At 34.6% G+C, this 15,038-nt stretch overlaps 1 protein-coding gene across 2 annotated transcripts in view; it reads right to left on the bottom strand.

Annotated features, from left to right (window-relative positions):
• Positions 1-333: 333 nt before the first annotated feature.
• ST7L (suppression of tumorigenicity 7 like) overlaps positions 334-15,038 on the bottom strand; it is a 59,179-nt gene continuing 44,474 nt past the window's right edge. The window contains exons 12-14 of one of the 2 annotated variants that reach the window (XM_047083009.1): positions 10,793-10,943; positions 6,367-6,459; positions 334-688 (exon numbers count right to left, since the gene is read on the bottom strand). In XM_047083009.1, coding sequence (XP_046938965.1) covers positions 510-688; positions 6,367-6,459; positions 10,793-10,943 — 423 coding nt within the window. In that variant the 3' untranslated portion in view covers positions 334-509. The remainder of the gene's footprint in view (positions 689-6,366; positions 6,460-10,792; positions 10,944-15,038) is intronic. The other variant, XM_047083010.1, reaches the window with a different exon arrangement.

Raw genomic sequence — 15,038 nt, 5'->3', positions numbered from 1 at the left:
AAAGGTCTATACATGGTTTTACACCCAAGATTGGGGAAAGTCAATAAGAACATGAAGATACAACAGGGAGAAGCTTTGAGTAAAGAAGCGTATTCTCTACTCAGGGCAAATGTCGCATCTGTACCATCTTACCTACTTATTCTCCATCAGCAAACCTTACAACTGATGATTTCATTTAAATGGAAAAATCAAAATTTGTTTACAAAATAGGGAATTTTTTTAAATGCCAAAAAGAAAGCATTTAAAAGAGTTGGATTATTCCTCAGCTAGTAACAAGTGCTGTGTTTACCACCAAAAGTGATCTACAAAGACCAACTGTATAATGTTACACCATTGTAGTCTTTAAATTTTTAAGCAACAAAAATATAGCTCAAGTCACAAAGAAACTTATGTTTGACATATTTATGGCAGCAACTTTACAAATCAGTTCCTGTAATTTACTATAACAAACATCTTCCACTGATCAACTGGCTTAGCACAAACAGATCAGAGATGGTTTCTTGTGTGTTTTACAAATACTCTACACAAGTCCTTGAGATCATACTTACAGCTTTAGCAAAAACACCCATGATTTCAGGAAACTGGTGTGTGAGAAGAGCTATCATTGCTGTAGAAGAACACAGTCCTGCTGTGAAATGGATGAAAAAAGGAAGCTCCTTCTTTGGGTAAACAGAAACATGATGAAAGGCTGCAAGGGAGAAAAGGTTGAAATGGATTTTATTTAAGAATACAGTGTAAGCCAGTTTTAATATTTTCAAACAAAGTTTATTTTTTAAAACTAAAAAGGAAAATCATTTTTTTTTTAAAAAGAACAAGGCATCTCGGGATAGCAAGATAGAAGAGAGTTATTCATTATTTATTCCAGCATCAACAGCCTATCTACGGAGCCAGATGACTGTGCTGGGGACTAAGAATAGGATGGCATCGTGGGAAAGAACATTAATTGTAAAGTCATGCTGAGGTGCTTTTGAAAAAGAGCTTTGTCACTTATTAGCTGTGTGATCTTGAATAAGTTGCTAAACCCTCTCATAGTTGCTATGGAGTTGTTATGATGAACACTGTAAGTCCTTACTAAATGTGAGTTGTTATAATTCTTGTTCTTTAGGAGCTCAAAGACAAGTACAGAATCGAGAGACAGATGTGTGGTTGCAGATTTCCCAGAACCACAATTTTACCCAGTTATTAATAAATGTTCTATCTGTAGCATTTCATAGAGCACTATAAAACCTGAACTAGAACACCAAAGCCCTAGGATTCTGATCATAAACCAAGTACCCTGTCTTCTTTTACCACATTCACACATTAAATCAGGGATTATTTTTCTAAAGACTGGATATTCCATTACTAACAGTATTCAAGCATTTATATCTTATTTGAAATTTGATTGAAAATACCTGCATACCAATGCTGATGAGCGTATTACCATGCTTGGCACATAGTAGGTGCTCAATAAACGTCTGTTAAATTGAGAGCTATTCTGGGACTTCATTAGTCCAGTAAGTTGACTGCTCAGGGCTGGACACAAACCCAGGAATTCCTGATGTAATATCCTACATAAGTAAGGGATGACTAATTCAGTGCTGAATCAAGGTCAGCTATAAATTTCACTTTTTTAAACATAATGATTCACAGAGAAGATTACACCTAAGTTTCCTTTGGTAGCCATATTTTTTATGTCTTATACTATACTCTGAAAGAATATGCCAAAAACCAAACTCATTAAAAACCCAGAAAATTTCCAGAGGCTTGAATCACTTTTAAAGTAGAAACACACCAAATCTGAACTTTTTAAAAACGTTAGAAACATTAGAAGCTACGGACAACATTGAACTTTCAGCACCCAAAAAACCAGCAGTCCCTTTTGCCCTGTCCCTCAGCCATGAGAAGACAACTTCTTCCAGCAAACCAAGAGAGGCAAACCATCATACTTGCAAAGACAGGGAACACTTAAATATACCAATGGTCACTAATACTCTTATTATGTGACAGATGGCAACATTAATAAAGTTAATCAAACTGTATGGCATTTTATGGCTCACAAAGTGCTTTAATTTACATTAGTTTGATTTTTTCCCAATTTCCCCAAGAGATAGATATTATTTCCACTTTATAAGGCAGAAAACTATATAGCTTTAGTAAGATAATCTCCTAAAATATGAAATTTTTATACTATAGGAGAGACTTAAGTTTTTCTTTTTGGATTGCTTTCTGTAGATTCACTTGTCAGTCAATGTTTGGCTAATACATCAATATAATGGATGACTAGTACAGAAACACTCCCTTGGAAGTAAAGTTCAAATTTCATCACTGGCTTGTAGAGAAAAATTTATCAGGAGGCATAAAAGACAACTAAATAGCTATGTGAACTAAGGGAATAGTTCAAGTCTGAGCTTATGAGGTTCATAAGCAAATTCCAGAATGTTGTAAGTCATATCAAGGTTGAAGGAGAATTGAAAACAAAAAAAACATTAAGTACTCCTGGGTATTAGAACTCCACATTATTAAAAATTTGTTCATTCTACCACAGTCAGACACAGACAAATATTCTCAGAACAAACAGTATAATCAAACAAAGACCCCAGCATATCCCTCTTCTCCTACCTCCTGGAATTTGCAAATGTCTAAGTACCCTAGAAATAATAAAGGCCTGCCAAAAAGCAAACTCTCTGTTCTTATAAGCTGGGACTCTGGCAATACGTGCAAAAAACCCTGACTTTATTCATATTACTATGTAAAATTGGCCTTATATCAGGCAACCTTTATAATTTTGGGGAGGGGTATTTTAGGCTAAATGTATTAACCTAATATAATATACTCTTGCATATTGATGTTCCATAATCAAAGATTTATTCTTTTGCCTTATTTCTGTTAAAATGGAAAACAACAAGAGCAACTACTACCGGCACCATCCTAGGAAAGAAAGTAAAATTTCTCTAATGACATTCTAACTGCTGAAGTCAATGGATTCTTCTCAGTAATCACCTTCCTTGGTATCAGATACTCCTCCTCACTTGGATTTTTTCCCCTCTTTTTAGTTCCTAGCCTATCTAGTTCTGGTTCTTGTCCTGTCCCTGACCACTACTTCACTGAATCTTCCAGACTCCTTATCAGCCACCCATTCCTTCAATATTTTTGTGCCCCCATGGTTCTGCTCTTAGCTTACTTCTCACTCTACAGTTTCCCTTAGTGATCTCATTCATAGCTAGAAAATGATGACTACCAAGTTGGTTTGGTGAGGTAGAGAGATGTCAAGAGAAAGAGGTATCAGAACCCCTGGCAATTTTGTTTACACAACCTGACCCTGTCCCTAGCCCACAGCTAAATGAACCAGGAATGGACACATGGATTCTGATTCTGTCAGCATCTGATTCTGTCTCCCAGAAGTTTTACAAGCAGGATTGAGTTATTATTCATACTGTACTATTTGCCTGAACTGATGACATGTAAACTAGAGCGATGTAGGGGCATCAAGTTTGGCTACATGAGTGTCTAAGAAGGGAAAGCCAAACTACAAAGAGAAAGATATAAAAATGAAGCAGACACACTGAGAGAAGCAGAAAGGAGAGCTCATACAAAAAGGAGATGGCACTGGGGAAGGAAAAAAAAGAAAAGTGAGAATAGGAGAGCCTGAAAAAAGCAGCCTGAGATAAAGATATACAGATAACTGACTCCTGGAAATCTTTATATCCTTCTAGTTTCTGGTTCTAGTCTCTTCTGAGGTCCAACTGTAATTGCTGCCTTGGGATTCTTTGAGATAATCCAGTCTTCTAACAAATTCCCTTTAAGTTTAAAACAGCTCTCTATTACTTTTATCTAAAGAATACTTACAACATTTACTATTTATATAATATATATATATTTACTATATGTATATTTCTTATAAACATATCTTAGAACCATATATTATTTAGAAATATAAATAATATGTATATATATAATGTGTGCGTGAAACAGATTATGTAATAAGATATTTAAGCATGCATACACATATGCACACACACGTGTGTGTGGGCATGGGTGAAAGGTTACACATACAACATATTCAAAGCCTGAATTTATTTACTTTCCCGACTCCTGTTCCCAAACTTGCTCCTTGTGCTGTATGTTGGATTTACCATTCTTCAAGTCATTCAAGTCAGATTTAGGAATCATCCCTGACCTTAGAGAGATAGGCACTCCCCATTCCAGCTTCCTTAAAATCTATTCCATACACACAGCACTTAACACATTGTTTATCAGTCTTTGTATTAACTCGTAAGCAGTTCAGGAGTTTGGAGTAGGATAAAGAGGAAAAGGTGCTAATATTTAATATTTTTGTTGAGTGCTTACAATATACTTAGCATGTTTATAAGAATGCATTAACAAATTTGACTAATTAAAATATTTACACAATTTTCACGATGAACATTATAGAAATACCCAAAGAGATGATAAAGAGAATCCTGGCCTTCAAGTTTACAATCTAGAAGGGGGAGGTTAAGAAGTTCACAAAATACTTTGAGAGTTCAAAGGAAAGACAGGTAAATTATCTCAGAGGACGGAAGAAAATAAAAGACCCTGGGAGAAAAATATCAGCATACTCAACTTCCATAATCTCTCCTAAATTTTCATCTATTTGTTTGAACTTTTCAGTTCCCTAAATTTGGCGTTTGTAAAACTGCAACTTTCCTCGTTAGACTTGAGCTCTAACAGCCCCAGATCTGTAAAAACTATGGCACAGGTTTATATCACATAAGGAAACATGGTGCTAGTGTTTACACCCTTCAGCATGCTTATTTATTGGTTAAATCATAAAAAGAAAAGTTAAACAGAAATTTACCAGTTCACAGAAAAAAAGTGCAACTCGGACAAATGAATATAGACCATTCTTTTGAGAAGTTTGGCTTCCTGAAAGCAGGGACTCAGTGGGACTTTCAGCAATCATAACCCTACATATTTCTGGTTCTCTTCCTAAGTCTATGACTGCTCTTCTTAAAACTGCAAAGTGTAGTCTCTCCAATTTCATTCTTTGTAAAGACTGTTTTGACAATTCTGAGTCTTTTACCTTCCCATATAAATTTTGGGATCAGCTTGTCAATTTCTGCAAAAATCTCTCCTGGAATTTTGATAGGGATTGTATTGAATCTATAGATCAATTTGGAGAGAACTGTCATATAAATAATATCGAGTCTTCCAATCAATAAACATGGAACGCCTCTCCATTTACTTAGATTTGTCTTTAATTTCTCTCAGCAAATTATGTAGGTTTTTTTTTAGTATACAAGCTTTGCACTTCTTTCATCAAATTATTCCTAAATTGTTTCTTCTTTTTGATGCCACTATGATTAGAAACGTTTTCTAAATTTCATTTCTGGATTGCTTATTCACTGCCAGTATTTAAATATGCAACTGAGTTTTATATTCTGATATTATATCCTGCAACTTTGCTGAACTTATTAGTTTTAATAGTATTTTTATGAATTTCTTAGGATTTCCTACATAGACGATGATGTCATCTATGAATAAAGATTGTTTTTCTTCTTCCTTTCCAATATGAATGCCTTTTATTTATTTTTCTTCCTTGATTGCACTGACTAGGACCCCTAGTACAATGCTGAAGAGAAGTGGGAGGGGCAGACATCCTTGCCTTATTCCTAACTTAGGGAGAAAGCATTCAGTCTTTCACCACTTAAGTATGATGTCAGTTGTGGGGTTTTTGTAGATGCTCTTTATCAGGTTGAGGAAATTCTCTTTTATTCCTAATTTTTTCAAAATTTTTATCATGAATGGGCGTTGGATTTTTATCAGACCCTTTCTCTGTATCCACTGTCATTTATTCTAATAACATGATGCATTGCCTTTTCAAATGTTAAACCACTTGCATTTGTGAGGTAAATCCCACTTGGTCATGGAGTATAATCCTTTTTATATGTGGCTGGATTCAGTTTGCTAATATTTGTTGAACATGTTTGTATCTGTATTCATGAGGGATATTGTTCTATAGTTTTCTTTTCTTGTAATGTCTTTGGTTTTGGTATCAGGGTCATACTGGTCTCGCAGAATAAGCTAAGCAGTGTTCCCTCCTCCTTTATTTTCTGAAAAGAGTTTGTGAATGAATGGTATTATTTCTTCTTTAAATGCTTATTAGTTGACTGTTCTTTTAAATATCTTCAATTTTTGTGTTCTTTATCATATCTAACACAGAATTTTACCCCCAAAATACATGGGAATGAACTGAATTTTGCAACTACATCTAAGAAATGGCTAAAATAGTATTTTAAACAGTATCCTGAATTTCAACCAAAGGCACTTTTATCATGAGAAAATACTATGAAAAACAATCTCACAACTACTTTTAAGTTTAGGAAAACTAGAATATTTACTTACTAGGTAATAGCTCTCTATCAGCAGTCTCTGTGCAGCTGGGATAAGGGTAAAATAGATGGCCTTTCTCTAAAGGGTATGGAATCATTCTAAAAGCTGAGGAAAAAAAATATATAGTTTGACATTTAATTCAGACTCACTTTTATCCCATACTACAAATCAAAGCTACTGTGGAGACATATTTTTACAAAATTTTCATACAGCATTTATTAATTCCTTTAGAGATATCTTTTAGATGAAAGACACAAAGGAAGCAAAAGAAGGAATAAGGGGAAGAATAAGATTTATTCAGAGCATGAAGGGAGTAGTGGATAACAAGGTTGCTGAGTCCTTCTTGCCTCTGTCTCCTCACTACAAACACAACAGACTTAACTCTGTGGGTATAACTTCCTTTTCTTCCAGGAACCTTCATAAAATTGCAACATGTATCACTGTTGTTACCATGACTGTTGGCAACCCAGAAAGAGTTCCCAATGGGTACTAACTTCATGTGTTAGATGTCACCAAAGTTTTCTACAAGCAGAATTTAATTTAGTTCTGAGGTCACCAAAGTATGGCCCTTTGGCCAGATCTGGACCACTATTTATGTTTGCAAATAAAATTTTGTTAGAATACAGATGTTAAAACTGCTTGTTCATTTATATATTATGTTAGGCTGCTTTCATGCTACAAGAGTTGGGTAGCTGTAACAGAGACTATGGCTCACAAAGACTAAAGATTTACCATCTGCCTTTTTACAGAAAAAATTTACCTATCCCTGATCTAGATTATCACCAACTCTTGAAGACTTCTTAAAGGGGGAATCTTTGTTTACCTACTTAACTAGCTAAGTATTCATCAAAACTGTGATTAAGTTTTGTTTTTCCTTTAGTGCTTAGCTCTATAAACTTTTGTCAAGGGGTGCATAGGTGGCTCAGCTGGTTAAGTGTCCGACTCTTAATTTCAGCTGAGGTCACGATCTCACAGTTCGTGAGATACCAGGATCAAACCCGGTATCGGACTCTGTGCTGACAGCATGGAGCCTGCTTGGCATTCTCTCTCCCTCTCTCGCTGCCCCTCCCCTGCTCACACTCTGTCTCTCTCAAAATAAATAAATAAACATTTAAAAAAACTTTTGTCAAAATATGAATTTTGTTCTGCCACAATAAAAAGTGGGGATTTGTCCAAAGTCACAAAGCAAATCAGTGGTAACACTAGAAAAATCATTCATAAAGACTATTTATGAAATTCAGTGTAAGTCACATCCTTATTGAAAACCTCTTATGTGCCAGGCAGACCATTAGGCACTGAAGACACATATGGGATCAATGAGATAGAGTACCAGGCTTTGAGGAGCTTCTAGACTACTAGAGAGACAGCAAAAAGAAGCCTAATGACACAAAGACATTCTGCTCCTCAGTTTTATTAGTCCCAATTTCATTAATCTGCATATTGTCAGAGGTAAGCATAGTGTCTGACTCTTAGCAAGTAGTTAATGCATAGATTCCCAAATTCTCTTTGCCTCAAGGATACATGGTGCCCTTCATGTCTCAGTAATTTTTTATGATGCCCCTAGGCTGAAAGAAATATAACAATTCCACTTAAGTAGTGGATCCAAACAACTTTAAAGGTTTGTGTGCTAACAACTTAGCAGTGAATTAAAAAAAATTTTTTTTAATTAAAGGAAAAAATAATTATTCATTTTTAAAAAATATTTTAATTTGTTAAAGTAATCTCTACCCCCATGTGAGGCTTGAAACTACAACCCCAAGATCAAGAGTCACATGCTCTACTCACTGGGCCAGCCAGGTGCCCCCAATTATTTCATTTTTAAACAACCATCTTTTCTTACTAGTGGGATGTATGTACCTGTTGGGCGCTGCATACCTTTTCAAACCTTGGAATCAGATTGGACACTGCCATCGTCATTTCCTGTTCCACACTGATTTGTGTGTGTGTGTGGTGTGTGGTACTTCTTTTAATCACGGAAGCTAATAAAAAACCGAGCTTTGCAAAGCTATGACAACATTAAAAGAAAGAGACAATGGAGAGCCACCTAATGGTGAAACCTTGAACTACATGGAACTAACAATGATGCCTGACACATATTGAGTATTACTGTTGTTTCCACTGAAATTTTTAAATATGCCATGGCACTCTTATGAATTTGCCGCAACGCCCCAAGGTGCCTCAGTGCAAAGTTTGGGAACTGAGGGGGATCAACCAACTCTAGTTAATGAGTATTGAATTTATTTTTGAATTTTTAATGGTAGCAGAAATGCACTTTCCAAGACAATTATTATAAAAATTCAACTGATAAAACATTTTGATCAAGCTTTTTCATTTTCTAAATGATTTTAAGAAGTTACAAATAAGAGGGGCGCCTGGGTGGCGCAGTCGGTTAAGCGTCCGACTTCAGCCAGGTCACGATCTCGCGGTCCGTGAGTTCGAGCCCCGCGTCAGGCTCTGGGCGGATGGCTCGGAGCCTGGAGCCTGTTTCTGATTCTGTGTCTCCCTCTCTCTCTCTGCCCCTCCCCCGTTCATGCTCTGTCTCGCTCTGTCCCAAAAAATAAAATAAACGTTGAAAAAAAAATTAAAAAAAAAAAAAAAAAAAAAGAAGTTACAAATAAGAGATCTGGTAGTTAATTGAAAAACAACCTAGTTCTCCAAAGAAGATATACAAATGGCCAATTAGCACATTAAAAAAAGTTCAACAGCACTAATTATAAGGAAAATACAAATCAAAACCACAATGATATACCACTTCACACCCATCAGTGTGGCTATTAAAAAAAAAAAAGGCAAGTGTTGACAAGGATATAGGGAAAGTGAAAACCTGTGCATTGCTGGCGGAATGTAAATGGTTGTAGCTGCCATAGAAAATAGTATGACAGTTCCTCAAAACATTGAACATAGAATTATATAATCTACCAGTTCCACTTCTAGGTATATTCCCAAAAAAACTGAAAGTAGGAACTTAAACAGATATTCATGTACCCATGTTTATAGCAGCATTATTCATAATAGCCAAAAGGTGGAAACAACCCAAATATCCACTGACAGATGACTATATAAACAAAGTATGGTGTATATATACAATGGAAGATTACTCAGCCCTAAGAAGTAATGATTTTTTGACACATGCTACAACATTATACTCAGTGAGGTAAGCCTGATTTAATGAGACAAAGATTGTACAATTTCACTACAGAAGATACCTAGACTAGTCAAACTTATAGAGACAGAAAGCAGAATAGTTACCAAGGGCTGGAGAGGAAGGAAGAATGGGGAGTCATTATCTAATGGGTATAGAATTTCAGTCTGGGATGATGAAAATGCTCTGGGAATAGAAGATGGTAATGGTTGCACAACAATGTGAATGTATATAATGTCACTGAACTATACATTTTAAAATGGCTAAAATGGGGGCACCTGGCTGGTTCAGTGGGTGGAGCATGTGATTCTTGATTTCGGGGTTGTATGTTTGAGCCCCACGCTGGGTGTAGAGATTAATTAAGAAAAATCTTGCGGGGGGGGCGCCTGGGTGGCTCAGTCGGTTGAGCGTCCGACTTCGGCTCAGGTCATGATCTCACAGTCCATGAGTTCGAGCCCTGCATCAGGCTCTGTGCTGACAGCCTGGAACCTGCTTCGGATTCTGTGTTTCCCTCTCTCTGACCCTACCCCGTTCGTGCTCTGTCTCTCTCTGTCTCAAAAATAAATAAACATTAAAAAAAAAAAAAGAATAAAATCTTGGGGCATCTGGGTGGCTCAGTTGGTTAAGCATCTGACTCTTGATTTTGGTTCAGGTCATGATCTCACGGTTTGTGAATTCGAGCCCCACGTCAGGCTCTGCACTAACAGTGAGGAGCCTGCTTGGAATTCTCTCTCCTCTCTCTGTCCCTATCCCACTCACTCTCTCTCTCTCAAAATAAATAAATGAGCTTAAAAATAAAATAAAATCTTTAAAAATTTTTTAAAATTAAAAAAATAAAATGGTTAAAACAGTAACTTCTATGTTATGTGTACTTTACCACAATAAAAAGAATAGATTGAAAAAAAAGAATAGATTTGATATTAGTTGTGAGGAAAATAGTTTCATGATGTATACATCTGAAAATAAAAGTCTAACTTAAAAAATATTAGAACAATAACTCAACCACATTAAAAAGCTTATAAACCAAGGGATGTAAGTTTTCATTTTCTTTCCTTACAAATATGTAATTTAAGTGAACATATGACAGAATACCATAACGGCTTCTCATTCTGCTTTTCCTAAATATGGCATCAGTATAAGTACATTATGCATTTCTCCTACAAATAAACCAAATAAACACCTCTGAGTTCACTTTGAAACCAATCCTTACAGAAACTCAGAAATCTCATTTAAAAGGGCTGCCTGTGGATGCAATGAATAGTTGAGAGATTAGTGGGACATTTGGAGAATACTTACTGCCTTCCCACGTACACTGTAAAAGATTCAGAGCACCTTCTATTCTCTTCCAATGCTGAAGATGGAAGAAAGCATAGGCAATTGCTTCACTATCACCTCGTTTCAGAATGTGTTCTGGAGGTAAAATTAGACTCTTCATCTCTAGTAAATACTAGAAAAATGACACACAGAGAAACACACCACAGAAAAGAGAAAAATTAAATTATGTTACATTCAAACAAAAAATGTAGACTCAAATTTTATAAAGTCCATTTGATTAAAAAAAACACACATTAAGCTAGTTGACAAGAGGGTCATACTGATAGTATGTGTATAAAAAATGCTTGTATATGCAAATTCCAAAAATCAGAATATCCCTAAAGGCAGAAATAAGGAGATAAATGGCTTATGTATGACCTTGCTAAATACAAAATAGAAACTCAAGCTGAGGAAATAATGTGAAAGCAAATATCTATTTTTCCAAAAGAAAATTAAGTATAAAAATGATAAAATACAATTTTGGAAACATTCTGTGGTGACATTGAATTCTTTTTTTTCTTATTCCCATTTTACAAGTGAGGAACTTAATTGTGAATAAGTTCAATTAAATTAATATTTACTGAGTGCAAGTACTATATCTATTAGGAAACACTATATTCTCTGGAACTTCCTAATGTAATGAGAAAGACAGATTTTTTTAAGTTAATAATTATAACAAGACTATGCTTTATTAGAGATATAAACAGTGTATACAGGAATTTGGATTGAAGGTATTCATGTTTTTTAGTTTTTCTTTAACAGCTTTATTGAGACATAATTTACATACTTTACACTTCACCCATTTAAAGTGTACAACTCAATGGTTTTTAGTATATTCACAGATATATATAAACATTATCACAATTTTAGAACATTTTCATCACTTCAAAAAGAATCCACATCCTCTTATTACCCTCTAATCAAGCAACCATTAATCTGCTTTGAATCTCTATACATTTGCCTGTTCTGGTTATTTCATACAAAAAGAATTGCATAATATATGGTCTATTGTAACTGGTTTCTTTCACTTAGTATAATGTTTTCATGGTACATCCATGTTGTATCATATACCAGTACCTCATTCCTTTTTGCAGCTGAATAATATTCCATTATATGGATATACCACACTTGTTTATCCATTCATTATTTGATGGACATTTGGTTGTTTTCACCTTTTGGCTATTATGAATAATGCTGCAGTAAACATTCACATACAAGGTTTTACGTGAACAGAAGTTTTCACCTCTCTTGGGTATATACCTAGCAGTGAAAGTGCTGGATCATACGATAACTCTATGTTTAGGAGGTATTGGTTATGATTTAGGTGGTGAAAATAAACCACTTGATGGCATTTGGGATTTGAGCTTATAAAGACGGGTAAAATATGGATGAACAGATTGGGCAGTGGGGTGGGAAAACACAGGGGTTGGAGTACAGGCCAACCTGAACAAGGCCAAGAAAGTACAGTGCAAGACACATTTAAGGAATTAGTGGATGTGCCTATTAAAGAAGTTATAACCTATCAGTTCTTATTCACACATGAAAATTAAATGCTACCTTAAATTCTTAAAGAAAATATTTGCCTTAATATTGCAATCCACAACAAAAGCAGTATAATCAAATGTACTAATTACATAAAGGTGCAAACTTAACCATCTGTTTATCATCTTTACTATTAAAGTGGTCAACTTAAAACAAAACCTTCAAAAATATTTAGTTAGCTAAATACTTCCTCCAAAGACTAAGACCAGAGTATACTTCCCCTACTAAAACAGTTCGAAACAACCTCTTTGGTTCTATATAATTTGATAGCAAATTATGTGTCATAATGTCTAAACCACATTATTTTCTGTTATAAAAAGAGAAACACTCCTGAGATGTGTCACAAATGATACATTCTCACACTTGGGCTGTTATACAAACTAAGGAGATGAACAACGCAAAGAGCTGAATTTGTGAAACATGTTTCAAAACTGCTACAAGCAGGAAGAAACAGAAAGGTGTAGTGACTTCAAAATTTAAGCCTTAGGTTATTAATCAACATATATGTATACATTGTATCAATATATCTAAAATAATTTTTTTTTGTTTATGAAATGTGCCTTTCCAATACTAAGTTTAATGCCCATCTTTAATTACTCTTACTCCTATACCTCAATAAAGCTGGGGAAAAAAAAAGCTCCTCTTAATCTTGATGTCTCTGGCTCTCTCCTAAAAGTGTAAGAATGCAGTCTGCTCATCAATTTATTTTAGCAGATGTCACAAGCTATGAGATTATTTACTAATCCAGTTTGGGGACTTAACATTTCCCATTCAGTTTCTTAAAGGAATGCAGCAGAGGTTGTGTCTTGGTCAAGCAAAGCCCATTTGCTGCCTGGTTGGGTTCTCTCCCCTTAGTGCCTTGGGCCTATATTCAGGAGGGTAATATTCTTTCTAATCCCCTCTAATCCTTGCCCATTTTTTTAAAACACAGTAAAAGATCACTCGCACCAGGCGGCTGTGGGAAAATGGACTCAAATAGCTGACCTCTGACATGACTCCTTATGTTCTTAGCAAGTGCGCTAAGAGCTTCTTCAGTAGGAAGCAAAAAAAATGCAACAATCACAGTGGAATCTCCATCATAAAAAGAATATCTCATTTTCAGAAGAAAACTGTTTTAATAAATAAACCAAGCCCTTTCTATTAAAACTCTGCTTCATTTCACAGGTAGAGGAGATAAAATATCCCAAATTATTGTCAATGAGTTTTAGAACCCTGAAGTTTTAAAGCTTTACACTAAACCCTATCTTGGTAGTCACATAGCAAGTGGTAAGCAAAAGATATTCAGTTAACAATTATCCAGGAGATATCAATTTAAAACGTTAAGAAAATACTTGAACAGCAACTGTATATCTGTATTTTCACTGTTTAATAATCTAAGTGACAATTCTGATAGTAATCAAACACATATGGCACATATATTAGGAAATGATACTTAAGTTTATATTTTAAAATCTTTGCTATTTAATCATGAAAAAAATCTCTTTTGCTATCTTATTTTTCATTATCATGTCTTACCTACCACCAAAGGTCCTTTCCAATTTGACTTTAAGGCAAAGCAATTTTTATTTTTCAGTTTCTAATAAACTACTGAATTAAAACTGCACCCTCAAAATATAAGGGAAAATTTTCAGTTTAAGGAAAATATATTTAAAATATGTTAAAGGATTATTACTTATTTTATATCCTTCACAAACTGCTACTCAGGAATTCCTGCCCCCCAGTATAAGCTGTAAGTTACTACACAATGGAAATTACATCTTTCGTTTTCTACTATAGCACCTAGCACACTACACTAACCAAAGTAGGCATTTAAACACTAACTGACTGACTTGATCTCATATATATAGTTAAAATGTCTTCAAACTCATACTTATATTTCAGTTTTTACTTAAAGATATTGTTTAACTCTCTAGGCAAACTAAAAACAAAACAAAACAAACTTCTACCTAGACTTTACTTTTCCATGAATAAAAATAGGAGAGGTTGAAAACTGAAGAGTGGTTGGTTTGGTTTGGTGTTGGTCTCTTTTTATGCTTCTGAAAGTACATGCTTAGTGTTCTAAAGTTCAAACATTGCAGAGTTACATAGGAGAAATAATATATTAATAAATTGGAGAATAAAAGAGTAAAGAAAAAAGGTAATCCAAGTTATATTTGTCTGGATTTCTTTAAGCATAACATCCTTAAAAACAGGATCAAACTTTTATATAACTCACTTTTTACTTCACAATACATCTTTACATCTCATCCTGTCTCTAACAGATCTCATTATTTTTAATTGTTGCATAGTATTCCATTAAAAACTGAGTTATTTTATAAGTTAAGAAATAAGGTCATGCTGAAATTGTACTACCATTCTTAAAAGGTCAAAAATAATAACATTAAGCAAAGCTTATAAAAAATATTAAGTAAAATGGCTTAAAAATTCCAAAAAATGATGGGATCTAAAATTTCACTTTCTTTAACTTAGACAGGTCTTTATAGCAATGTAGGTCTAAAACACAGACATGTCTACTTACCAAACATTTACTGCATGTCCGTTATGTTCTAAGCAGCATTTCAGACATAAAATGGTAAGTAAAACAAGAATTCTGCTTTTTAAAAAGCTCATAGGGAACTAAGGAAGAGACATACAAATAGACCAAAAAACAAGCAAAACAAAACCCAAGACATGATTAAAGCATTGA

The sequence above is a fragment of the Lynx rufus genome, unplaced genomic scaffold (genome assembly GCF_022079265.1).
Source record: "Lynx rufus isolate CCGP_SWC_20201006 ecotype Redwood Valley unplaced genomic scaffold, mLynRuf1.p SCAF_2, whole genome shotgun sequence".
NCBI lineage: Eukaryota > Metazoa > Chordata > Mammalia > Carnivora > Felidae > Lynx > Lynx rufus.
Note: the sequence above shows the minus strand (reverse complement) of the source record. Positions and strands in the feature narration are given on the sequence as shown.